The sequence below is a fragment of the Vulpes lagopus genome, chromosome 4 (genome assembly GCF_018345385.1).
Source record: "Vulpes lagopus strain Blue_001 chromosome 4, ASM1834538v1, whole genome shotgun sequence".
NCBI lineage: Eukaryota > Metazoa > Chordata > Mammalia > Carnivora > Canidae > Vulpes > Vulpes lagopus.
The window spans coordinates 25,381,111-25,408,368 of NC_054827.1; the positions used below are offsets into that span (position 1 = coordinate 25,381,111).

Below are 27,258 nucleotides of genomic sequence, written 5' to 3' on the forward strand. Positions count from 1 at the left end.
TAGATTATGGAAAGGAGTTTGGGTTTTATAAAGAATGGGAAGTAAAATAACTGGATTGGTTTTTATTTTTCTTTAAGATTTTTAAAATTTATTTATTCATGACAGACACAGAGAGGGAGAGAGAGGCAGAGGGAGAAGCAGGCTCCATGCAGGGAGCCCCACGTGGGACTCAATCCGGGGACTCCGGGATCACACCGTGGGCTGAAGGCGGCGCTAAACCGCCGAGCCGCCGGGGCTGCCCTGGATTGATTTTTAAAGGATGATTTTGGCTAAAGGAGATTGGCCCGGATAGGGGAGGGGGGTGGAGGGCAGGGATGGGGTCTTCACTCTAGAGGTCAAGGGTGGAGGGAGCAGACTACCGGGAGGGACGGCTTATTACACATGAACTTATTACATTAGAGAGGTGGCAGGGGCGCCTGGGTGCCTCAGCCGTTAGGCTTCTGCCTTCAGCTCATAATCCTAGGGTCCCGGGATCCAGCCCCCCTCCGGGAGCCTACTTCTCCCTCTGTCTGCTGCTCCTCCTGCTTGTGCATGCTCTCTCTGATAAATAATAAATAGATAATAGAATCTTCCCCCTTTTAAAAATTTTTTATTTAAATTCAACTTGCAAAAAATAAAAAATAAAAAATAAAAAATAAATTCAACTTGCCAGCATATAGCATAACATCCAATTTTTAAAAATCTTAAAAAAAAAAAAGAGAGAAGTGGCAGATCCATGCGGTGAATTACATACAGGGGGGTGAGGAAAGCCTCGGATGCCTACTGAGTTTCCAGCTTGAGCAGCTACGCGAACGGCGGATCCCTTTACCCAGGCGGAGATCAAGCACCAATTGAGGGCGTAAATCACAAGCTCAGCTCGATCCCTTTTAGGTTTGATACAACTTTGAGGCATCCAAGTGGAGAGGCCAAGCAGGCAATGGAGTAACCAGGTATGAAGCTCGGCAAGGAGGGCAGAACTAGAGATATTACTAACCCGAGAAAGCCGGCAGGGAGGAAGGTACTTCACTTACGGGAATGCTGAGCTCACCCAGGCAGAGGTGAGCTCACGCCCCGCCGAAAAGGGTGCAAGAGCCTGGATCCTAAGAGCAGAGATCGGAAAACAGACAGAAAAAGGACGGTGGGGTATAATGGGGTCGTCATGATGTGTGCGGGACTGGGCTGTGCCTGTTTCAATCCCTGTCTAGGGCAGCCCGGGTGGTTAGCGCCACCTTCAGCCCGGGGGTGATCCTGGGGACCCGGGATCGAGTCCCACGTCGGGCTCCCTGCATGGAGCCTGCTTCTCCCTCTGCCTGTGTCTGTGCTGCTCGCTCTCTCTCATAAACAAACTTAAAAAATAAAAAATCCCAGGACGGGGACGCGGGGAGGCCGGCACCGGCGGTTTCTCCTCCCCGCAGCAGGGCCCGCCCAGCAGGCCCCGCCCCCCGGCCCCGCCAGGCGCTCCAATCGCTTGTAGAGCTCATCGCTGGAGCCAGGCGGTTGTGTCGATCTCCGCTCCAACTGGAGACGGGGTCCAAACCATGGCGGAGAAGGCTCAAAAGAGGTGAGTCCGCTGTTTGAGAAAAGCCTATTCCCTGCTCCCTAGGAGTCGAAAATCTGCTCCTGGTCGCCCGTGGTAGGGACTGTCTCATCCGGGGTGCTCGGCCTGGATGGTTCCTTACAGCCCAGACCTGGCGGCCGCTGAGGAAGGAGACGACGAGGTGGCCGTCAGGGAGGATGGGGAGCGGATGCGGCACTGGGGCCGGGACGGCTTTTGTCCTTGGATCCCGCCGCAACGCGCCTGCGCGGAAAGGGTCTCCAGGGTCTCCGGGGGCGCTGCGCCGGGAGTGTGTGGCCGCCCACTGCCCCGGGACACCGAGGCCCCCGCGCCCCCACCCCGTGACACTGCGGCTGTCCGGCTGTGTCGCCGGCCTCCCGTCCGCCCGGGAAGTGCTGGCCACGCCCCAGGCCCGGCCCGCGGCCCGCTCGCCTGGGTTAGCGCCTTTGTAGCCCCTGAGGATGGGTGGCGCCCCGCCCCCGCAGCCGTCTACGCCGCCGGGGACCGGTGGTGGCAAGGAACCGGGTTGGAGAGAAATGCCGACGCTCGCGCTTTCGGCAGGCGGCCGCGTTGAGCACCCTCTGCGGGCTCTTCTTTGAACTTGGAAAACCGCCCAAGCTCTTGGTTCTATCGTAAGGAATTGAAATTGAGGGCTTTCTTCTACGGAGGCAGGCAACCGTAATCTTTTTTTCACAGGCGAGAGAGGACCAGATCTCTATGAAAATCGTGTGCAGGTTGAGCCCCTGCCTTCGGCCCGGGGCGGGATCCTGGGGTCCCGGGGTCGAGTCCCCCATCCGGCTCCCTGCAGGGAGCCTGCTTCTCCCTCTGCCTGTGTCTCGGCCTCTTTCTGTGTCTCTCATGAATAAATAAAATATTTTTAAAAAAGAAGTCGTGTTTAGTGTATAGTAATGGAGAGGATATTATTGGCTTGTTCGTCCCAGGCCTTTTCCTCCCACTGCCTGAGCCCCCAGCCTCACCACCCTGGGGTGCAGTGGAGTCCGCACGGGGATGTTTGGACCTCGTTTTGGTTGGTCTCGTGGTGAATTATTTTCTGCATCAAGGAGAAGTGTGTTGATGAGGACACAAACTCTGCCTGAGGTCATCTCCCTGAGGCATGACACTGGACAGGGGGACATCTGGGATTGCTCCCCTCGCCTGTCCAGGACAAGTTAAATGTTCCATAATGCTCTTTTCATAAATAATCACGGAGGGGGGGACGCCTGGGTGGCGCAGCGGTTGAGCGTCTGCCTTTGGCTCAGGGCGTGATCCCGGGGTCCCGGGGTCGAGTCCTGCACCAGGCTCTCCGTGGGAGCCTGCTTCTCCTCCCTGCCTCTGCCTCTCTGTGTGTGTCTCTCATGAATAAATAAAATCTTTTAAAAAAATCATAGAAGGAGACTATGGATATGGAAACCTGGAAATAAGGTCTAAGACAAGAGGTATTTTATAAAGCCTAATTTCTCTGACCAGGGCCTAATAAAATTGCATTGTTTTGACACACAAACTCACTCTAAATGAAAAGCATCAGAGGAATAGCATTTACAGATGGCGATGTATTCAAGGACAGCCTTATTCAGCCCTCACAGGAAAACTACCCAACACCTCAGGATGTTTCCAGGAAACTTTCAGCTAGCAGAAAAAGACTTGTTTGGTGTTAGGATAATGATGCCCCAGGGATGAACTGCTTCAGGAAATTTCTAGTCTCTGGGCTTCAGTTGCCTCATCTGTAAGATGAGACGGTTGGACTATGTTCTGCTTTTCTCAAGTTTTTCATGTAGTTGGTAGAATGATTACATATTTTTTTTTCTGTGACTTCAGAGTGGAACACATAACTCAGATTCATCATTTCTAGAATTTCATTAATTTGTCAACCTTGTAGAAAGTCAGTGTATGTCAAAATGATGGAAACAGGTGTAGCTGTGTCTAACGTCATAAATATTTCTTCAAGAAAGACTCAGAGTACTAGTTTTTGTTTGATATATGTATATATACTTTTTTTTATTTTATTTTTTATTTTTTTATTTATTTATGATAGTCACAGAGAGAGAGAGAGAGAGGCAGAGACACAGGCAGAGGGAGAAGCAGGCTCCATGCACCGGGAGCCCGACGTGGGATTCGATCCCGGGTCTCCAGGATCGCGCCCTGGGCCAAAGGCAGGCGCCAAACCGCTGTGCCACCCAGGGATCCCGTATATATACTTTTTAAAAAAGATTTTATTTACTTATTTGAGAGAGAAAATGAGCAGGGGGAGGGGCAAGGAGAAGCAGACTCCCTGCTGAGCTGGGAGCCCAGCTGCTTAACTGGCTGAGCCACCCAGCCACCTGATAAAAAGCCATCTTTTTACTTAGAACTTTAAAAATACTTCGTAAGAAGGTTTGTTCACTGAAATTTGTAGAAGAAAAAATTGTGTATGTCTCCTTTTTTCAGTTTTCCCTATTAGTAGGTACAATAGTGTGATTTTCTTTTCTTTTTTTTTTATGATTTTATGATTTTATTTATTTATTCACGAGAGACACAGAGGCAGAGGGAGAAGCAGACTCCCTGTGGGGAACCTGACTCAGGACTCTTCCCAGGACCCTGGGATCAGGGATCATGACCTGAGCCAAAGGCAGACACCCAACCACTGAGCCACTCAGGTGCCCCAAATTGGTGTGATTTAAGAATAATAAATTTGGTGTTACTTTGCACTTGTATAAGGGAGTATTTAGGGGGATTCTAGAATGTGAATGATGGAGAGACATATTAAAGAGTTTGTACCCTGACTCTCAGAGCTATATTTCTGGCTGGATAGACAGCTCTAGTTTGAACATAGTTTTCGCTTAGAATTCTATAGGGACTGTTTTCTGGTCTTCTAGCCTCCAGTATTGGCATTCAGGACGCTGATGCTGTTCTGATGATTTTAACTCCTCTGTGAGATTTTTTTTTATTTCTTGTTTTTGTTCTTTTGTTCTAAAAGCTGTAAGGATCTTTTCCATAGCATTCAGAAATTTCAAGATGATGTTATTTGGCATGGGTCCTTTGCATTCACATCCTTTTAGAGTTGAGATTAATATCCTTTATTTATGGGAAATTTTCTTGTATTATTCTTTAACAGTTTTTTCTGCAAATTCTTTTCTCCTTTTGAGATTTTTTTTAAAAATGTATTTTTTTGAGCGAAAAAGCAAGAGCAGGGGAAGGAGCAGAGGGAGAGAGAGAGTAGAAGATTCCTTGATGAGCAAGGAGTCCAGTGCAACACAATGTGGGGCCCTATCCTAGGACCCATGAGAGCATCACCTGAGCTAAAACCAAGAGTTGGATGCTCAACTGACTGTGCCACCCAGGCACCCCTTAAAATTTCTTTTATTTGGATTTTATGCCTCATATATTGCTTCTCTAATTTTCTCATTTTTTTCTGTACATTTTTTTTCTTTTTTTTTCACTTTGTTCTATTTTCTGAAAGAGCTCTTTTTTTTTTTTAACCTCACTCCTACGATTTCAAATTTTGGTCATGTTTTTAATCTCTAGAAGCTCTTTCTTAGACTTCCTTTTTCATAGACTTCTATCTGGTTTTATGCAGCAGTATCTCTTATTTCTCTGAATTATAAGGTGGTTTTTTTTTTCTTTTTTAAGTTTTCTTTTACTATCTGAATTGTCTGTGTTTCCTCAAACTATTTCTTTCCTCTTCTTGCTTTTTTCCTTTTTTACTTGGAGGCTTTCCTGGTATATCTGATAATATTTGGCTGTTTGTCTATTATCAGAATGAGAACTAAGCAACTGGAAGCTCCAGGTATGTGCATTAGGCTTACTTCTGATATGCTTTAGGGTGAAGTCAGGCAGGAAGTTGAACTTTTCATTGAAGAAATGTTATCTGATAGTTTCTCTGGAAAAGAATCCCCATCTATTCCCCTTGTTGCCTAAAATTCTGTATGAGGGTCAGAAAAGCAAACAGGGGAAGGGAAGCTGGTGGGCTTACTCTTGCTCTGCCTTTCATCATTACCTACCTCTGGGCCTGATTTCTTGAGTGCAGTGCCTCAGAGAGGAGCAAACTTATTCTATAAAAAGATAGTTTTATCTTTTTTTTTATAGTTAAGGAATTATATAGTATTCCAGTAAATTGATGATTACATTTTATTTTATTAGCCTTCCCCTTTTATGGTTTCATTATTCTAAAAACATTGCCAGTTTGTGCATATATTTTCTTCCTATTGAATTCTTGATGCTGGAACCCCAGAAATAGATTTCTAGGTCAAACCTTGTGATTGTGTTGATGATTCCTGGTTCATATTGGTACAGTATTCTCCAATAAATGCCCTGATACCGTCAACAAAAGTGTCCCAGGTGTCTCACTTAAATTATAGGTACATCATCATTTGATAGCCAGCATAAATAGAAAACCAAAAACACTTCATTACCCTGAACAAACTAATGTAAAAAATGGATCTAAATATGGTTATATTGAATATCCCAAGTATTCATATTTATTTCATAACATAATCTTTTATTTCTTACTTACATTGACGTGTCCTGTTTCTGCTAGTAGAGTATCAAGCATCCTGGATATAAAATGACACAGAACAGTTGTAGACAGTAGTCTAGAAATACTATAACTAATCCCATTGTGAATATGGCATAGTAGAGTTATATTTATGATAGATATTTATTTAAAGACTGGAAGTAATGAGAAGTGATACTAGTGAATAATGATTTTATCCTTTATTAAAAAGGATTGTTGCTGAAGCCATGGGAACAATGTTTTAAATTTAGAACAAAAAAACTAGTCTTGGGGGACCTGGGTGTTGCAGTGGGTTAAGCATCCAGCTCTTGATTTTGGCTCAGGTTGTGCTCCCAGGGTTGTGAGATCAAGCCCTGCATCAGGGTCAAGGACTCAAATGCAGAATCTGCTTTTGAGATTCTCTCTCTCCCTCCACTCCTCCCACTCGTGCCCCCACCCCCAAATAATTAAATAAATCTTTTTTAAAAAACTGGTCTTAATGGGGAACTAAGAAGTCTAAAATTCACTGAATGATACTTAAGAGTTGCAAGAGAGTATTTTTAGGTAAAATAAATAAAGTAGGAGAGGGCATTTTTTTTTTTTTTTTTTGGTTAAGTTATTTATTTATTTCATGCACCCATTTTATTTCCCTTTTTAAGGTCTGGATGAGACTTCTTTGGGAAGCCTTTAAAAACTCTTCACTGTGGGCTAGGTGGAGCATTAGAAGCCAGGGCACTCCTCCTCCGGGCTCCTTCCCATTGTCTAGAGGTGCTGTAGAAACCATAGATCCAGCCAGGGGCTTCCCTCAGGCAGTGCAGAGCAGGGCCAGAGGGCCAGTAGGCAGGCCTTTATTGACGGCTGAAGTTCAGTCTCTGATGCATTTTCCAGCCTTCTCTGATACTGTCGTTCTGAGGCTTTTCTACGGTAGACATCATAGAAGGTTTCCTGGCCCACGCGCAGTTTAATCATGATATAGGGAGTCTGATTTGAGGTAGATTTTTTTTTTTAAAGAGATAGGAATAAAATTTCACCTTGATTATGGAAATGCATCCAGGACCTCCTTGGCCCTTGGTGTTAAGAAAATGTTATCACGCTCTTTTTTGTCTTGTTTATTTATTTATATATTGTTTTTTTTAATTTTTTAATTTATTTATGATAGTCATAGAGAGAGAGAGGCAGAGACTCAGGCAGAGGGAGAAGCAGGCTCCATGCACCGGGAGCCCGATGTGGGATTTGATCCCGGGTCTCCAGGATCGCGCCCTGGGCCAAAGGCAGGCGCCAAACCGCTGCGCCACTCAGGGATCCCCTATATATTGAATAGGCAGTGCATTTGTGAGATTCAGAATGCAAACAGTTAAAAAATGGGCAAGTAATGAAAAAAGATTTCTCCCTACCATTATGCCCCTGCTATACAGCTCCTCTCTATGAATATTGAATAATGAATATTACTAGTACCTTATGTATTCCTCCAGGGAGAGTTTGGAAATAGTCAAGCAAATACAAATATCTAGTGCTTAAATACTTTGTAAGAATGGCAAGCATGTCCTATTTACCAAAATAGCATGTCCAATTTACCTATTTACTAAAGTTCATGTTACATATAATGAAAATTTGCATTCACTTAGGAAGACAAATTTAAAAACATGAACCTGTCTACAATAAAAATTTAGGGGGGAAAAGAAACCTAGCAATAACAATTATTTTTATCAAAGAAATGTTCAAAAAAGACATGAAAAACAAATAGAACGTACTATTAACATTTTTATACTATTTACTATAAGTTAAAAATTAGTATTTTCATACATGAATATTTGTAGAACTTAAAAAATAATATTAGTATGAGTGAACCATTACACTGTATATTTCTGGTTCTTACTGGTTGAAAAACATATGCTAAAATAAGGCAAGTTTTTAGAAAATTTATAAACCAAAGCGTTAACATTTTGGTCAAGAAAGTTTCAACTGTTTTACATACCAGATTTTAATAATTTATTTAAAATGCATTTATGGCTTAGATAGTTTGATAAGTTTTGTTGATCTTATGGAGCTAGAACAGGTTAAGTATGTTAAACATCATACTGGGAGTCTTAGCCAGGGCAGTAAGGCAAGAAATAGAAATAATATGCATACAGATTGGAAAAGAAGAAATAAAACTGCCCCTATTCACAGATAACAAAATTGTTTATGTTAGAAATCCCAGAGAATCTTCTTGAACTGAACTAAAACAAGGCTTTAGGAAACAAGGTCAGTATACAAAAATTATTGTATAATATCTTTCTTTCATTTTTTTTTTCCTAAGTAGGCTCTAAGCATGGAGCCCAGTGTGGGACTTGAACTCACAGCCCTGAGATCAAGACCTGAGCTGAAATCAAGAGTTCCATGCTTAACTAACTGAGCCACTCAGGTGCCCCCAGACTTACTGTATTTCTGTATATTTGTGGTGAATAACTAGAAATCAAAATTTTGAAAAATCCAAATAGTATTAAAAGTCAAAATATCTAAAATTATATTGCTGTTATTTTATAGAGCTGGGTGCATATTTAACACCATGAATAGTATCATTAGTACTAAGAAAAATACTTAATGAGAAGAACTTACCAAATGATTATCAATTTAATGGGGACTTTGTTTGGCACAGTTCTTCATGTCAGCTCATGGCTCAGCTGAAGCAGCATTTAGCTAGATTCAGCTATGTCAAACAGGATGTCACAGAATGTCAAAAAGCATCAATACATTATTTGGAAGTAAGTATTTGGGGACAGTTTGCACTCCAATTTATATCCCTTAATAAGCAGTTTTATAATACATAGAGAATAAGTAGCAATCTTTATAAATTATGAATTTCTATGTTGATTTCTGTATTAATATAACCTTGCTGATTGTTAAATATTTTGAATGTACATTCTTTTTCTTCCTTTTTACAAAAATAATGGTGTATTATAAAACTATTTTCTGGCTTTGACTTTTTTTGATTTAATATATCTTGGAAATCATTCCAAATCTTTACATAAAAGGTTATTCTTTCTTTTTTATGAATGTGTATTACTTTACATGAAGGATTATTCTTTCTTTTTTATGACTGTGTATTAGACTGTGGTGTGCCATAGTTTATTAACCAGTCCCTTACTGATGGATTGTTAGATTGTATTGAGCTTTTTCCTATTTGGAAACAATACTAGTGTTAAAAGAATCCAAATCCTCTTTTCTCAAGCATTTTATTTTTATTTTATTATTTTTGAAAAGATTTATTTATTTATTTATTTTACAAAGAGTATACACGGGAGAGGGCAAGGGCAGAGGGAGAGACAGAATTTCAAGCCAACTCCCTGCTGAGCACAGAGGCTGACTAAGGGCTTAATCCCATGACCCTGAGATCATCACCTGAGCATATATTAAGAGTCGGTCACTTAAACTAAGCTACCTAGGCACTCCTTCAAGCATTTTAAAAATGTATCATTATTGATTTTAGCCTGATGGATAGTATGCCTCCTGAGAATTTTATAGTATATTAAATACCCTATTCTCTTAGGTGTTTTTTTGTTTTTGTTTTTGTTTTTTAACTTGTGAGAAACAGGCAAAGATATAGGCAGAGGGAGAAGCAGGCTCCCCATGGGGAGCCCTATGTGTGACTCCATCCCAGGACCCCAGGACCATGCCCTGAGCTAAAGGCAGACACTCAACCACTGAGCCACCCAGGTGTCCCTCTCTTAGGTTTTTTTTAATCCATTTTTAAACCTTTTTTCTTATTGTAGTGTCAAGATAGCTTCTATAACAATGTTTTAAAGACTTAACCTGTGGTAAAGTTACCTTTTTCTGTCTACAGTGTGAAGATTGCTCCTGGAGCAGTTGTGTGTGTAGAAAGTGAAATTCGAGGTGATGTAACCATAGGTAAGAAAATAGTTTATTAGTGTTGTTTCTCAAAAATTGATGTAATTTAATTTATTGTGATGCTTTACAATTGTTAGGTATTATATATTTGTCTGTTTCACTAATGTCCTAATTTCATTGACAAAATAATATATTTCTCCTGTAAGTGTTTAATATTTCTAAAAGAATTAAGTGTGATGGATACATTTCTAAGATTTTATTTTTAAGCAATCTACTACACCCAATGTGGGGCTCAAACTCAAAACCCTGAGATCAAGAGTCCCATGCTCCACCATCTGAGCCAGCCAGGCACCCTGATGCACTCTATATTTAAACTCCTATCTGAAAAAAATAAAAATAAAAAATAAACTCCTATCTGATAAGCTAATGAGACAATAAAGCCATTCATTTACTTGAGAAACATCAATTGTGTACCTACTATGTGACAGGCACTGTGCTAACACTAGGAGCATAGCAGTGGACACAGCAGACAAAGGTACTGCCTTCATGGAGCGCATATACTACTTGGTACTTCTTAGGAGTGTGGACCATGGAGTCTGACAGACCTGGATTAGCATCCTTGCTCTTTACTTGCTGATTTACCTCAGCTGTACTACTTAACCTCACCAACTTTCATTTTCCCCATCTGTGTGTAATTGTATGTATTAGAATTAGGTGCAGCTGCATATAGTATTGGCTCAAACATGCAAAAGTTTATTTTCTTATATAAATAAGGATAGAGGTAGGCAATTCAGGGCTGGTCAGTTGATTGTCCAGGAGCTCCAGCCTTGTAGGCCAGGATGCGATAGCTAAAGTGCCAAGAGTGATCTTGGATAAGAAAGGGGAAGAGTGGAGACAAAAGGGTGTACCTCCCTGTTGAGTCAGCTTCCTTTAAATAGTCTTCCTGAAAGCTCCACACAATCTCTCTTCGTATGTCTGACGCCTTGGACTTAGTGTCATGGGCACATCTAGCTTCAGGGAAGGCTGGGAGGTCATAGTCTGAACTGGGTGCATTGCTGCCCCCAGCCAGTAGGGTTCTGAAGGGGTTTTTGAAGGTTTCAATGAGAGAATATTTACGAAAGTCATTGACCAAATCCTAACACCAGCTAATTGGCACTGTTAAATCTTAACAGAGTGTAGCCTAGTTAGAGGTGAGATCCAACATTGAAATCAAATGAACCATTGAACCTGTGGCACCTTGCTTATATGGACATGATTCAGTTTTCCCAAACTTACATTTTAGCCACTTGTTCTTTCTTTTATGTATGTTTTCATTGCATATTGTGCCCTTGTAGCTTTACTAATGTGAGTCTATCCTTACTAGCAGCTGCATGTTACCAGAGTAAAGCTTTTGGTGAATTAAGTACACTTTCAGAGAGAAAATATGCCCTGTTCCATTATACTAACAGTATCTTTAATAGGAAAAAAAATCGTGAATTTTATTAAGTCCAAGCCTTTAGCCAGTTAGGCATCATGTCTTAGAAAACAAGTAAAATTGTACCTGTCTTATGGAACATTATTACGAATTTGCCAGGTTGGATTTATACTTAATTTTAGACAGAATTTCAAAGTTTAGAAGATGACTCAATTTCTGTTCAGTCTGTGCTCTCTATTAGTTCCTAAACCACTTGCAAACTTTTTATGAGAAGAAATCATGATGGCCACATGTTTATCAGAGTGCTGTTCTACATTATTCTTAATCTGATATTTTTATGGTTTCATCATGATTAAAGGAATAACCCTCTCATTAACTCAAAGGTATTCTATAACTAGAAGGAAAGTAAGACTAAAATAGTATAGCTAATTACACAGATTTTCCCTTTCATTTGTACTTCTTCCCTGTTTTAAACTATATTCTACCTACTATATAATAGATACATAGAGAGTATAGATATCTCTGCTGGCATAAATGTACACAAAGGTGTATATACATGTTTGTGTGTATGTGTATTTCAGATTTGGAAAAAAAAACTCCTGTTATTTGTAGAAGCTTTTATAGAATAGCAGTAAAGTCTTTATCATGAAAAAGAAAGGTGGGCCGCTGGCATAGGATTGGGGCATGAGGGTATCAGGAGTCAGCACTCACTTTATTGTTTTCCTGCTGCCTTCCACTACTTTGTGCTCCTCTCCTTTCTTTATCCTGATTATCAACTGACCTTCCCTAAATGTTGAGCTTTTATAAGGAAACAGTATTTAAATAGAACTTTCCATATAGGTTTTTGCCCTCGCTGATGGTACACAATTCTATGGTTAAAATGTAAAATGACAGTTCAACATAGATCTTTTTCAATGAAAGATTATAGCATAAGAAGTCATAATTTTTTAACTGGGTCACGTAGCAGTAAACTTAACTGTAGTTGAATTGATTGATTTTTCAGGATATTATGCATAACTTTCCATCCCCTCGTTGGTTATACTCTTAACAAATTATTCCATTCTGAAATATTCAGAAGGAAAGTAATTTTTTCCTTCTCTATGTTTCAGTGGTGTAATAGAACTTTAAACCTGATCTTGTATTCCCCTTGAAAATCAGGTATTTGGTTTATCAAAGAAAAGAGTCTGAAGCTTTGAAGTATTGTCCTTAAGCAGAAACCCTGTGACTTGAGGCTCTGCTGGAGCCTGACCCCTTTCATTAGAGGCTGCTAGGAAACCGACCTTGGGAAAAATAACAGCTCTCTTGTTAATTACAGTGTGGATAAACAAGGTTTCATAGTATCAAGCCTGCTTTTAATTAGGCTGCCTTGCTTCTTGGGCCATGCATTATTTCCTTAAATTTTGCTTTGAAACTTTTCAGAAAGTTATTCTGTAGTCCTATTATGGGGTGATAGTCAGCCTCCTGGTCTTAGGACAGGGCTTTGTTGGGCCATTGTAGTAGGAAGGCCAAACCCCACACAGTGGTAAAACTTTGAAATGGATGCTCTTCGTCCCACTTATTCTGTCTTTCTGTCCATCAGAGCTTTTAATTTAAAAAAATTTTTTTAAAGATTTTATTTATTCTTGAGAGACAGAGGCAGAGACACAGGCAGAGGGAGAAGCAGGCTCCATGCAGGTAGCCTGATGTGGGACTCGATCCTGGGTCTCCAAGATCAGGCCCTGGGCTGAAGGCATGCGCTAAACCGCTGAGCCACCCTGGCTGCCGCATCAGTTTTTAATGCAGATCAAAAGCTTCCGTTTACCATGGAAATCTTTTTAAATAAGGTAGAACAGTGGCTTTGACTTGAAATTCATCACATGTAAAGCAGTTCTTACAGGTACTTCAGTTTACAGGTCAAAAGAATTGTTTTAATTTTCAAGAGAAAAAGCTTGTGTCTTTTTGAACTATTTATTGACATATGAAAATGTGCACAAAGATTGCTTTCTGTGGCAAAGATAGACAGGAAAAATGTCCTTTACCAAATGAGGGGAAGGGAAATTTGATGCAAGGAATGCCTTTTTGGCTGTGTTACATCAAGCCCAGCCAACCATTTAAAAAAATAATCCATCAGCCGGTAAGGCAACTCCACTCTAGACACATTTATCCAAACAAGGAGATAAGCCAAATAGGGTTTCAGCACATTTGGTAAGAAAATATACAAACTACCCTGCCAGCGATAGCTCCAAGGAAATTCACAACAACCTTTAAAAAAAAAAATCTTTCCATGGTGACAGATTTTTATTTTTAAAGCATTTTAACCTCAAGACCCTTAAACTTGGTTTGAAATCAGACCCATTCTAGGTAAAAGTGCTTCTTGCATGTAGAAGAGTGTGGAGCAATCTGTGCCCACACTTTAGTTTGCTGCTGCTGCTGCTGCTGCTGCTGCTGCTGCCCAGGACTTGGAATAGCACTTGAATTCCTGGGCTCTCTGGTGCCAGCCTCCGGCACAAAACCATGCAGAGGTGAAGCCCACTGTGCGGACCACACACCTGCATCAGCACATCCCCTTAACAAGCTCTCCAAACCAAAATCTTAGCGGTCACATGCTGAAATACATGTATATTGACTCCTCTCGTCTCTGCCCCAAGACCTACAAGAGGTTTATGGGACTGTTCAGTTTATCATCACCCATGATTTTTGTCGTTCCTTCACAATTCAAAGTTGATACTCGCCTTTTAACTTACTTCAGCCCCGAAACACTGGGACTTGTAGTTTGGCAGTGCTGCCACCAGGTGGCGGTGGTGTCGTAAGAACAGGTCTCCTGTAAGCTGGTGATCTTGCTTTGTAATTCCGGGCCCTCAGATTTATAACCAGTTTTCCAGTCATTCTCTAGCTAACTTAATAATGATAAAAATGATAATAACAGTACTAAAGTACAGTGCCTGGTTAAAATAGCTCAGACATTATGTTTAAAAATTGTATAAGACGTGGGGTTTGGGTTAATTTTTTTAAATTTGTGTTTGTATAATTCACATTTATTATATCATTTCTGAAAGGGAAAAACGAAAATATCAATTATTTTTAAAGGAACTTCATAGAAACTTTATTTACTTAAAGATTTTATTTATTAATTAATAAGAGACAGAGAGAGAGCGAGAGAGAGCGTACGGCAGAGACACAGGCAGAGGGAGCAGCAGGTTCCATTCAGGGAGCCTGACATGGGACTTGATATCCCAGGTCTCCAGGATCAGGCCCTGGGACGAAGGCGGAGCTATTCCGCTGACCAGCCGGACTGCCCTATTTATTTATTCATGAAAGACACAGGCAGAGTCACACACAGGCAGAGGGAGCCTAATGCCGGACTTGATCTGGGGACTCCAGGATCACGCCCTGAGCAGAAAGAAGGCAGATGTTTAACCGCTGAGCCACCCGGGCATCCCTTCAGAGGAACTTTTTTTTTTTTCCTTCAGATGAACTTTTAAAGAAAGACAGGTTTTAGTGATGACCTTGTCAATACTAGTCCATTCTCAGGTAGCTTCTTGCAAGTCTGCTTGTCAAAAGCTACAGTTTGAGGACCAGCAGAATATCTAGTGCCTCTAGCTTCTTATCTAGCAGTGGCAAAGGATCTGCTTTCTATCACAGCATACTAAATCTCTTCCTCGTCTAAGATTTTGATACGAGTATGGAAAATACTTTTATTAATTTCTTTTTTTTAAGATTTAATTTATTTATTCATGAGAGAGGCAGAGATACAGGCAGAGGGAGAAGCAGGCTGCATGCAGGGACTCTGGGATCATGCCCTGAGCCAAAGGCATCTCTATTAATTTATTTTACTATTTTACAGTCATATGTACATTCCCCCCTGCTGGTTGAAAGTAGTTACCACCCTAGAAACCTGAGTAGAGGAGTAAAGTATACTCTTTTTTCTGTTTCTCAGACCAGAAGGAGTTGTTTTGCTTATTATGATAGTTATACAAATAGCTTCTGATGTCAGATAGTGACAAACCTCCCATTTGTAACAACTATGGGCCAGACCCTGTGATCTCCCTTTCAGACATTATTTTGTATAATCCTTACTTCAACACAATGAAGTAGGTTGTTCTAAATCAAATCTTTTTTGTAGGTGAAAGAACAAGTATTTGAGAGATTAAGCATATAGCTTTTAAGTAAGTGGTAGAGGCCAGAGTCTGGACTTTCTAGATAAGGGGTGGGGTGCTGGCAGGGGCTTTAATTATAAAGAACCTAACATTGAATGATTTGTCTCTTTTATCATAGAACATTTTAAAGTAAAATGCAAATCTGGTATTGTGCAAACTGTGGGTTTAAATTGGTTCACACAGCTGGAAGACCTGTAAAAAAATTTCTCATTTCAAAGGAATCCAGTGTTTGTTTCAATATTATTTAGCACCTCTCCCCCAAACATGGTAACATCTAAATGCCCATCATTAAGGGCTTGGCTGAATAAATTATGGTGTGTTAATATGATATGAAGTCCTATTCAGCCATCGAAAAGAATAGCTAGCTAAATGTACTTATATGGAAAAATGACCATGACTTTTCAGGTGAATGAAAGTAAACTGCAAAATAGTAAATACTATTCCTTGATTTTTTTAAAAAAACTATGTGCTTATAGTTCATATTTTCCACCTTCAAATTATTTTATTTTTTAACTTTATGATGAAATGTATTTTATGTATAGTGACATTTACAGGTCTTAAGTATACAGTAGAACTTAAGCCTGGAATAATATACCCCAAACTTTTTAAGAATAGTTACCTCTAGGGAATAGGATTAGCAAAAAGAAAGGATCTTCCGCTTTTTGCTTTGTTTGAATTTTTATAATGGGCACGTATTACTTTTATAAATGTATTTTTTAACAAAGAAAAAAAGGCACACCTATTCCCAATCATGGGCCACCTGAGAACCTTCCCAGAGATCCGGGAGATCCCATCTTCCATACTGAATTGGAGAAGCTGCCAGAGAAATTTTACTTTCGCAGCTGAGGATTTGGGGAGCCAGAGGTGACAGAAATAACAAAGCCACTCTCATGTTATTTCTTATCAGACTGTGCGGTCCTTTGACTGTGCATCCTGTCTTGGGCCCCACCCTCCTTATCAGTCCTCAGCTCTTCATTGTTAGGGGAAAAACAAAGCTGCACAGAGGTTCCTTAACAATTCTCTAGGCCCCAGAACACCTCCTTATTTATTTTAATACATCTGTGTGTGAGTAGGTTAAATATTTCCAGTTTTCAAGATAACAAAATGAAGATATGCAAGCTCAAAAGGGCAAAAGTAACAGGTATTCCATTTTGCTTTCCTGTAACGTATATAGCCCTGCATCTTGCCTGTCAAAAGCAGATAATGACTATTTGATAAATTAATTTACACAGTCGAATATTGGGTTACATGGACAGTGTCATCTTCCTGACTGCCTCTCTACCTTCTGTCAACACTGTTCTCTTCCTTTCAGTCAGTTACCTCATGTCTGCTTGTTTATCAATAAAAATAGCCTTGGCCTTGGGGTGGTTGGGGCTGGGGCTTCAGGGAGTGGTGAAAGTGAGGGTATATTTTCTCACAAGTGGTTTCATTATCACGCAAGCACTGGGCCCTCAGGAAATGAAGAACCAGGGGAGGGAATGTGTTAGCACTCCAGAATCCTATCCCTGTTAAAGCAGTCAGTGCCTCTCCTCTGCTGTGATCTCGAAGTGGATGTGCTGAGACTAAGACCCCTTCCTGCCCCCTTCAATTTGAGGAAGAACACGTTGCCTCAGCTAGCCTATTTCAGAGTCTTAGGACTCCAGTAATCACATTTGACTCCTTGCACTGCCTCCTTGTAACCTTTTCCAACCTTTACCTGGTTAAAATCATGTCTTCCACCAGACACAGCAGAAGCTCTGCCTCCTTCCAGGGGTGGGGCTTGCTGTAGGGATGGTGACAAAGTAACAAAGGTAAGGTTTCCATGTTTCCTGTCCCCCCCTTCCACCTGTGTTTCCTCTCAGCCACTTAATAAAAACTCTAACTCTAGTGCACCAGCGTAAGACAGTGCTCCGTGGCCCAGTAGCATGAGAAAGCACCAGAGTTGTAAGCAGAGAGCCTCACTTTTATAGGAAAAGCAAAACAAGGAAAGGAACTGATTTTTATTGCCAAAAATGTGGCAAAATACCCTGTCCACGAACATTATCTCATCTAATCCTTATAACGACTCAGGGAGACTGGTATCCTCACACCCCCATTTCACTGCCGAGATAGCAAAGGCTTCCAAATAGCCGGTAAGCCAGGGCTGTCGGCTCCAAGGCCTGTGCTGTCTCCACTCACCTTGGCTTGAGATTTGGCACCAACTACTATTGATAATAGCTGAGGAGATAATGTTTGCAAAGTGCCTAGTGTGGTGCCTGGCACATACTTTAGGAAATGTTCCTCCCAATAGCCTCGGCACCACCCCACCCCCCCGGCCCCCTGTCACCTTCTCCCCTCCAATTGGAAGCATTGGAAGCATAGCCTCCCGGTAATTTCGTTTCATCATCTTTTTAACAGGACCTAGGACGGTAATACACCCTAAAGCACGAATTATTGCAGAAGCCGGGCCGATAGTGATCGGTGAGGGTAACCTCATAGAAGAACAGGCACTTATCATAAATGCGTGAGTAAGACCCTTACAGATACTCTGAACAAAGTACCACAGATTTTTTTTTTAATTAATTTCAGCTATCTATAGGAATGTTTTACAGCAGACATCTGGCAAGTCCACTATTTTAAAACTAGAGAAACATTAAGGATCTTTTCAACACAGGTAATTCGTAAATGAGGAAACCAGAGGCCAAATGGGTGGTGAAGAGACTTGTCCGAGGTGAGAGAACTCATTGGTGGCTGAGTCTCCCCCTCTTGGTCTGATAACCTCCCCCCTTACATGTCACTACCTCTTCTGTGCCTGAAGCAAACATTTCCTGACTCCAGCGACCAAGTACTGTGCTGACCACCCTGAAGAGAGTCTCTTGATTGGATTTCTCAGTTCTGGCTGAAATGTTATTTCTTGTACCCAGACACATGGACTTAATTAACTCTGATGTACTTTTTCATATGCCTTGTGGGGGTAACACCCAGAATTCTGTTTGAAAATTTGGGGGTTCTAGAGGCAATTTTTAACTTTAAAGATTAATAAAATGTTAAACATGTACATGATTTTAGTGAACGAGACTCTAATACCTGTGAAGTTTTCTTAAGCATTTGTAAAGCTTTCTAGATAAAATTTTGGCAGGAAATTCAAGCTTATACCTAATTTATAGCAACAATGTATGGAATTTGTAAGAAAGACCTTGGGAAAATATTTAACTGTGATAAAGAGATTGATTTGTCTTAATGCTTACTTAGAATTTGGGAGTTTCTTACTATATTAAGCAGTTTCTTTTTAAAGTTCATTTTGGCACCTTTAGTGTAAGTCAGTTGACAACAGCCATATTCTGTAGTAACTCAACTGTCAGAGATAAAGCTCCATTTAAAAAATGGCTTCCTCTTAGACCGCAAACATTTTATGTTCCAAGTATTTCAAACTACCTAACAGCATAAAATAATTATTTTATGTGAATATCTGTTTGCTTTTCACAATCTCAAATGATTATTAAGAATGGAAATTTTTCAAGCTGGGCATGATTTTGATTACAATTTAAGAAGCTAAAAATGATAGCCGGCAACATGTTTACCTTGTCCTGGAAAAGGCCCTCTGGACTTTGAGCTTTAAAAACAAGCAAAGGAAAGTTCGTCTTTGACTCTTTAGGTATCTGCCTATGGCTTCTTTACATTTCAGTAGTTCTTTTTCAACTCAAAATCAATTCTTCAGCATAAAGGATAAACAATTCACTTGGACTAAGAAATTACTTATGTAGTTACACATTTTAAGCTTGATGGAGGTAAACTGAAAGAATGAACCCAAATTCTAAAACAAGAGAAGTGTTTATTGCATTATTGACTTCAATGATTTGTCTCTTCTTTTTATAGTCACCCTGATAATATCACCCCTGATGCTGAGGATCCAGAACCAAAACCTATGATCATTGGCACCAATAATGTGTTTGAAGTTGGCTGTTGTATCCTTTACAATAACTTAAGTAACCTCTTCTTCACAGCTGTCTTTAGTATCCAAATCCATTCCATAGAAATTGTCATATTTTATCTATCAATATATCAAATAGACTATAAGTATGCATTCGTGCATGTACACACATACATATCTTTAGGTACCATCTTGCTCCTGTTGCTACAACTTATTGACAGATAGCAATGATTGAGTGGCAGTAGATATAGAAACAGGAATCCTGGCTTCTATCCTGATTAAAGAACCTCAGCTCTGTCCATTTGATTCCTGTATAGCTTAGGTTAACAGTGTGTTGTCTGAGTTGCCTGATGCAAAGAAATTGGTAGATGGGGATGGAAATATTCCATTGTTTGTTTGCCCCCCCCCCCCCCAGAGTGCTACCAGTTCTTTTGCTTTAAAAAGATAGAAAAATCTTCTCATGGTGTCACTAGACATTATTTTATTATAGGAAAACTCAAAGGAAAAAAATCTAAATGTTTAACAATAACAAAATATTGAAATAAATTAAGCTGTAAGTTCACAGAATGGACTATTAGGGCCATAAAGCAGTCATTTTAAATTATGTTTTTGAAGATTTTAATGATATGGGATAATGCTTGCTTGTGGATTTAATTGAACCAAATAAAGTGAGCTGTAAAAATTTATACAGTTTGATTCCCAGTTATATAATGGGAATTATATGTATTATATAGAGATATATCACACTGTTAACAGTGTTATCTTTAAGTGATTTGGTGATAAGTAATTTTAATTTTCTTAAAACAGTCTATGAGTAAAAATATGTTACTCATAGAATTGGGGTAAAAGATGCTCATTTCTTTAAAAAACATAGAAGGCATTTATATATACTTAGAGATACTTGTATTTAAAGATTAAAACTTTACTTTCAGGCTACCCTGAGCAAAAAGTTCTGGCCAGACTGGGTTTGCATGGCCCTTTCCATGCCTTTGTCCTCTGCCCCAGTGCCTGGTAAGGATATAATGAATTAGTAGAGGGAAAAAAAAAGATGAACATATTTACAGTGTTTACTTAACTCTGGCTTACAGATTCTCAAGCCATGAAAATGGGAGATAATAATGTTATTGAATCAAAAGGTAAGCTATAGTTGGAATTGTATTGTGAAAAGTGATTACCATGGGGTGCCTGGGTGGCTTAGTTAGTTAAGCATCTGCCTTCAGCATGATCCAGAGTCCTGGGATCAAGCCCTGGATGGGGCTCCCTGCTCAGTGGGGAGTCTGCTTCTCCCTTTGCCTCCCCAACCCACCACCCCGGCTCATGCTCTCTCTCACTGTCTTGCTCTCTCTCGTTCTCTCTCAAATAAATAAATAAAATATTAAGAAAAAAGAATGTGATTACCTTCTTTCTCTTTATTGTGTCCTAGAAAATAACCTAAGGACAAACTATGGCAAAGTAGAAGGAAAGTATGGTTGAAAGTGGACTAAAATAGTTATGAGACTAATTCTTTGCTACAAGGAACTTAATAATGTGTTTAATACATTGAATTAAAAATTCAGCAGTGGATCTGACTGGGTAGCTTAGTTGGTTAAGTGTCCAACTCTTGATTTGGGTTCAGGTCATGATCTCAGGGTTGTGAAACTGAGCCCCATGTCCAGCGTGGAGCCTGCTTAAGATTCTCTCTTTCCCCTCCCTCCTTCCTTTCTTAAAAAACATTCCGCTGTGTACATTTAAATCAGAATTGAATTAAATCATAATGTTAAGGTGATAATTGATTAATATAATTGCAGAATTAAAGAAAATCTTTTTTTTTTTTGTAGCAGTTTGCTTTATTTATTTATTTTAAAGATTTTATTTATGTATTCATGAGAGACAGAGAGAGAGGCAGAGACATAGGCAGAGGGAGAAGCAAGCTCCTTGTAGGGAGCCCGATGCAGGACTTGATCCCAGAACCCCGGGATCATGCCCTGAGCCAAAGACAGATGCTCATCCGCTGAGCCACCCAGGTGTCCTGAAGTTGGTTTTCTTTAATATCAGGACTACTTTACCCCAGCCAGTCAGGAACAAATGGAAGCTACTTATCATAAATGGAGCTAGGCTGGAGGTCATACAAAGTCACTTCCACTATTAGAAAGCAGCTCCAAGAGTGTGTCCGTCCCACTACAGTCCAGAAAACCTGAACAATTAGACATCTTTAGAATAATGACTTATCTTTGATGGTCCTGATTGACATGAAAGACAATGGTTGGTTTGTTGGTTTTTTTAAAGATTTTGTGTATTGGACAGAGAGAAAGAGCACAAGCCAGGGGAGTGGGAGAGGGAGAAGCAGGCTCCCTGCTGAGCAGGGAGCCCAATATAAGACCGGATTCCAGGACCCTGGGATTATGACCTGAGCTGAAGGCAGATGCTTAACTGACTGAGCCCATGCACCCCTAAAATGTTTCTTGTTAATTTATTTAATGGTTTTTATTTTAATTTGGATTACCAATTATTACTGTTATTTTCTACTTATTATATACTTACTATGTGTCAAACCTGTACTTAGCACTTACCTCATTTATTCCTTAAAACAAACTAAGTAGATTGGTCTTTCCGTCTTAAAGATAAACTCACTCAGAGAATTTACAGTGACTTGCCCAAGGGGACACAGCCAGTCAGCAAAGCTCTGTTTTTAATCCATCTAACACTAGTCTGGCATCTACCTCTATGCTTTACAAACTCTGAACTGAAATATTTCCTTTAATTTTTTTTTTAAAGATTTTACTTATTTATTCATGAGAGACAGAGAGAGAGAGAGAGAGGCAGAGACACAGGCAGAGGGAGAAGCAAGCTCCATACAGGGAGCCAGACGTGGGACTCGATCCCGGTTCTCCAGGATCACACCCTGGGCTGAGGGCAGTGCTAAACTGCTGAGCCACCCAGGCTGTCCTCCTTTAATTTTTTTAAGACTAGTTTGCATTTTTATACTCAGATCATTTTAGAAAAAAAGTTAACATTCTAATCATTTGTCTTAACTTTCAGTTCTTTCTTTTTTTTCTGCAGCATATGTGGGCAGAAATGTAATACTGACAAGTGGTTGCATCATTGGGGCTTGCTGCAGCCTGAATACATTTGAGGTCATCCCTGAGAATACAGTGATATACGGTGCAGACTGCCTTCGTCGGGTACAGACTGAGCGACCACAGGTATTAGAACGTGTCTTTTTTTTAGAACCTGTCTTTAAAAAAAGTTCTTTCTGGGGCACCTAGGTGGCTCAGTCACTTAAGCGTCTGCCTTTGGCTCAGGTCATGATCCCAGGGTGCTGGGATCGAGCCCCACGTTGGGCTCCCTGCTCAGTGAGGAGCCTGCTTCTTCCTCTCCCTCTGCCACTCCCCTATGCTCTCTCTCTTGCTCTGCTCTCTCTCTTTCTCTCAAATAAATTTAAAAAAAATTTTTTTAAAGAAACAAAGATTTCAATACAGAGAACAAACTGGTGGTTGCCACAGAAGAGGTGGTGGGGGATGGGTGAATAGATAAAGAGGATTAAGAGGTACAAGCTTCCAGTTATTAAAAATAAATAAATCAAAAAACAAATAAATAAGTAAATCAGAAATGAAGAGTACAGCACAGGGCATATAGTCAGTAATATTGTAATAGTGTTGTATGGTTGCTGATGGCAACTACATTTATCACGGTGAGCACTGAGTAACTTATCAGATTGTTGAGTCAGTATGTTCTAATTGAAACCAATAAAACATTGTACATTAATTGTAGTTTAAAAAAAAGTTCTTTCTAGGGCTGTAGATATTCTCCAAAATATCACATTATTTTTCTATTGGGGCCGCAAGTCTGCTATTTAAAAAGTAAATGATTGGGCAGCCCGGGTGGCTCAGCTGTTGAGTGCTACTTTCAGCCTAGTGTGTGATCCTGGAGACCTGGGATCGTGTCCCACGACGGGCTATCTGCATGGAGCCTGTTTCTCCCTGTGTCTGTGTGTCTCTCTCTCTGTGTCTCTTGTGAATAAATAAATAAAATCTTTAAAAAAAAAAAAAGTAAATGATTAAAGTAAAACGTTACAGAAACATTACTAACGCTAGAATTTATTTGCAATGAAATTATTCAGTCTTTCAGTTATTATCAAAAATGTATACAAAGGTGACAATGACAAGTTGATGGTAAGAAAAGAAAATCCAGAGATGTTATTCCTGGTCTTACGTGTTTTTACTGAAGCTGTGTCACCAAACTTTATAAAATGTTGATTCAGTCTTAATATATCAATCCTCCAGGGTAAGGAATGACTGTACCAAATTTATATTGGACAGTCAACTTGGATTCATCTATTAGTTTACCAACATAGATGACTTGAAAATAAACACAGTTTGTGAATATGCAAATATGCTTGGATATTTTCCTGTCTTATGAGAAATTATCTTCTCCTAAGAACCAACAATAATGAAGATTATCTATTTAGAGTTTTATGAAGGATAGGGCAATTGGGGCTTTCTTTGGACAGAAGACATACTGATTAAGGTTTTGAGCCTCATTGCTTGGCACACAGTATAGTGTTTTAGTTACCCAGCTTCTCTCCCCTCTCCCAAAAGAAAATATTTTTCAAGCCATTGATCACTTTGCAGTTCATTCTTAGCCATATTTTATCAGAAATTAAAACTCCAGTTTTCTTTGGATTATTATTTCTCTGATGTTTGGCTTTTATTACAATTATAAATGAGTATTACTTCTATAGACTAAAAAGGCAATAAGGACAAATCCAGCTTTTCTTTTCTCTTTCTGCATAACAGCAAAAATGATTGAAGAGGGAGAAATGAAATGAATTGGGTTAAAGGAGATTAGAATTAAGTGAGTAAAAATATCTGAAATTTAGTACATACTGTTTTCCACATTTTACTGATCACAGTGATCACATAGAGGTCCTTTTTAAATGAAGGATTCCCCAGGCTTATTGAATCATGATACACAGGGCCAAAACTCCTTGCTTGTCACAAGTACGCCTCCTGAGCTTCACGAGGGAAGTTTGGGCAGAGCTGATACATGAAGGGGGAAGAGCAGGTGAGGAATATAGCTATGTGCTGTGTAGGTCCTGTGGAAAGCAGTGTACTCTGTGTATTCTATGCTTAGAACTCTACTACATTCACTGTGCTGTGCTCCAGGTATTGTGATTAGAAACGTTTAACTTTTTGGAGGCCATGATAAAGTCTTCAGAAGCAGGGTTGAAAACTGATTCATGTCTATTTTTATATGTAAAATCTTTTGACTTTTTCTTATTACCAAACTGAATATATATTCATTGTAAATTAAAAAAAAATTTTTTTAAACCTAAACACTTAAGTGAAAATAAGCCAGTGAAAATCACCTATACTTCCCTGGCCTGGTGGTAATTATTTCTGCCTTCTCTTAACTTTGCTTTCTGCTTATCAGTCCTTAATTATCTTATCGTTTTAGCCCCAGACACTACAGCTGGATTTCCTGATGAAAATCTTGCCAAACTACCACCACCTAAAGAAGACTATGAAAGGAAGCTCAACTCCAGTTAAGAACTAAGAACAATATATGACATCAAGATAACAGTTTGTCTTTGACTACTGTCTTAAGGGCCACAGTTGTTCATGTACTCTTAGCAATTCACAGAATAATATGTGTTGATTTTATTTTGTAAAATTGAGTAAGAGAGGAAGGTAATGGATTTTCTTTGTAACTGTCCTCTATAATTTATATAAAATGCATTATTTTCCTATATCCTTGCTCCTTTTCTGAGAATTTCCAGGTTTGATTTATTTTTCTTTTGTCATATAAAATGTTGTCATATAAAATGAATTTTAGTTGTATAAAAGACTCCGTGATAAGAAAGGGCATATTGTTATGTATTTATATTCTAGCATATATTGTACTAAATAAAAGTGCTAATGACAGGACCTTTAATGAACATACTTTAATCAATTTTTCCACTTGTGTTAACTTTCCCAAAGTAGATTTTTTAATTTTTATTGCATACTAGCTAGGTTAAAGCTAATTTATTTACCTTTTCCTTTTGTGGCTTTGGAGCTATTTAAAATTTCAGGTGAAGTAGCAGCAGCTGCTGAATTAACTTGACTTCATTTTGTTTCCAAGAAAAAAATTTATTTTCATTTTAGTAAAACAATAATTAGGGAAAGATGTATTCAGTAGCATACAAAATCAGTAAGAATGATCGCTGATGAAAATGGCACGTAAATAACCATTGAGTGGTCCTGGGTTTCTGAGGACAATGAAACTAAAAGAGATTTTGATATATTTATAAATTTATGAAATTATTTTGGCACATTACTAATGATGTTATAATGTATCTAATTATATAATAGCATATTGAGGATTTTATTGTAATTCTAAGTTTTAATAATTCAAGTGCATATACATTTGATAGAATATACTTTTCAACTAAATCAGCTATTGATTAATACTAAGACATTAAATTCTAAAATATTTTCTCTTGAAATTAAATATTTAATTATATAGTAAAAACAATTTTTGAAGTTATAAAACTGACAGGTACAAACTAGCCTTTGTTCCAAAGTTGAATGATTCAGTTTTGGTAAGTACACTCATGACTCAAGTTAGAAAACTGTACTGCTACATATAGTGGGTTGAAAAAGGGCTAGTATCACATAAATGCCCTATTTTGATAACCGCTATTTGTTTATTATTCTGCCCCTGGTGATCTCAACTTAGAATTTTGTTGATCATGGAAATTTTCTAAATAAAAGATCAGAAATTACAAAACTGCCTTGCAGAGGCTTTGCCAATTCCAAAATATTATCTCTGGACAAGCTCTGATATGCTGATTAATGTCCTGTGTTCCAAACTATACAAGTAATGTGTGAAGACAACAGTGAGGCACCTCCAAGGACATGGTAATAAGATACCTCCAGAGATTTTAAACTAATTAAGTCAGCATGTGGTGAGTTGAGCCCCAATGTTTCCTAGGTACACTGTGGTACTAACTCATTTGAGGAAAGAAATTGTGAACAGAAACAGTTTGCCAAGAGTTTGGAGAAACAATATATAATGGTGCACCTACACTGTTACCCATGGAAGAGAGGTACTGAATCCATGACATGTGAGTAGTTTAGTGACCAGCAGTCTTCTCTTCAGGTAGTATCAGTTTATTAAGACTTGCTGTGGCTTGGGACTTGCCACTTTGCACTCTCATTGCAAGCTTAACTGAACCACCTTCTGATTTGCTAATATGACCTCCAAGCTATCATTCAGGAAAAGGAGGAACTCTGGATTAAAGACCAGAATTCCATTCTATACATAGCAAATTCAGAGAAGCTTTCTGATTTAGACATTAGTCTCCTATGGATTTACTTTGTATAGTTCAGCCCCCAAGTCTGTCAGTTTAGTTTATGAGTTCTAATATTCTTCTTTTTTTTTTTAGTTCTAACATTCTTATAAAATACAGTTTCTGACCCTTTAGGACAAAGAGCCAAAGCCCACACAGTGTATTGTGCAAACTTCACTCTTTGGGGCTTCTCCATAGCCAGGCTATCACCTTTTACTAATAGTCTCTATCTCACTGAGACTGCACTCGAACTTCATCTCAGGCATTCTGAGCAGTTATGCTAACTCTGTCATGCTTGTGACATAAAAGCAGCCACTGGACAGGGAGAAGAAAGAAACCATTTTATCACAACATCTGACTGCCAGGTGGCGATAGCTCTTGGGTCAAAATGATAGATTTTCACCAGTTGGGTAGTATCTGATCTAGAAAGGGTACTTTACACTGCTCTCATTTACCCATGAACACACACTAATAGTTGTCTGTGCTGTGAAGAGAATTACCCCAAAATATAGCAGCTTAGTACAGTGAACATATATTATCTTACATGGTTTCTGCAGGCCAGCTCTAGGAGTGGCTTAATGGGTGATTCTGGCTCAGTGTGCCTCATGATGTTTCTCAAGCAATCAGACCTGCAGTCATCTGAAGACTTGACTGGGGCTGGTTCGTCCACTTGCAAG

At 39.4% G+C, this 27,258-nt stretch overlaps 3 protein-coding genes across 4 annotated transcripts in view; 2 read left to right on the plus strand and 1 right to left on the minus strand.

Moving 5' to 3' along the window:
- The window catches only part of MBOAT4 (membrane bound O-acyltransferase domain containing 4), a 198,109-nt gene that overhangs the window by 11,079 nt on the left and 159,772 nt on the right, over window positions 1-27,258 (minus strand). The gene's annotated exons all lie outside the window — the stretch shown is intronic.
- DCTN6 (dynactin subunit 6) lies at window positions 1,442-26,019 on the plus strand. Its single transcript, XM_041751325.1, has 7 exons — window positions 1,442-1,540; window positions 9,826-9,890; window positions 17,757-17,862; window positions 19,215-19,303; window positions 20,358-20,405; window positions 22,309-22,451; window positions 24,706-26,019. Exons 1-7 carry the CDS (start codon window positions 1,518-1,520, stop codon window positions 24,802-24,804), a joined length of 573 nt encoding a protein of 190 aa, XP_041607259.1. The 5' UTR covers window positions 1,442-1,517; the 3' UTR covers window positions 24,805-26,019.
- Window positions 1,551-8,702, plus strand: LOC121488962 (serine/threonine-protein kinase LMTK3-like). Its single transcript, XM_041751326.1, has 2 exons — window positions 1,551-2,166; window positions 8,641-8,702. Exon 1 carries the CDS (start codon window positions 1,647-1,649, stop codon window positions 2,106-2,108), a length of 462 nt encoding a protein of 153 aa, XP_041607260.1. The 5' UTR covers window positions 1,551-1,646; the 3' UTR covers window positions 2,109-2,166; window positions 8,641-8,702.

Excerpts from the sequence above, each read along its gene's own strand:
- DCTN6 (XM_041751325.1), top strand. The coding sequence starts at position 1,518 with ATGGCGGAGAAGGCTCAAAAGAG. Across the intron at positions 17,863-19,214 it reads CAGGCACTTATCATAAATGC|TCACCCTGATAATATCACCC; the intron begins GTGAGTAAGACC and ends TTCTTTTTATAG. Across the intron at positions 22,452-24,705 it reads TACAGACTGAGCGACCACAG|CCCCAGACACTACAGCTGGA; the intron begins GTATTAGAACGT and ends TTATCGTTTTAG.
- LOC121488962 (XM_041751326.1), top strand. The coding sequence starts at position 1,647 with ATGGTTCCTTACAGCCCAGACCTGGCGGCCGCTGAGGAAGGAGACGAC.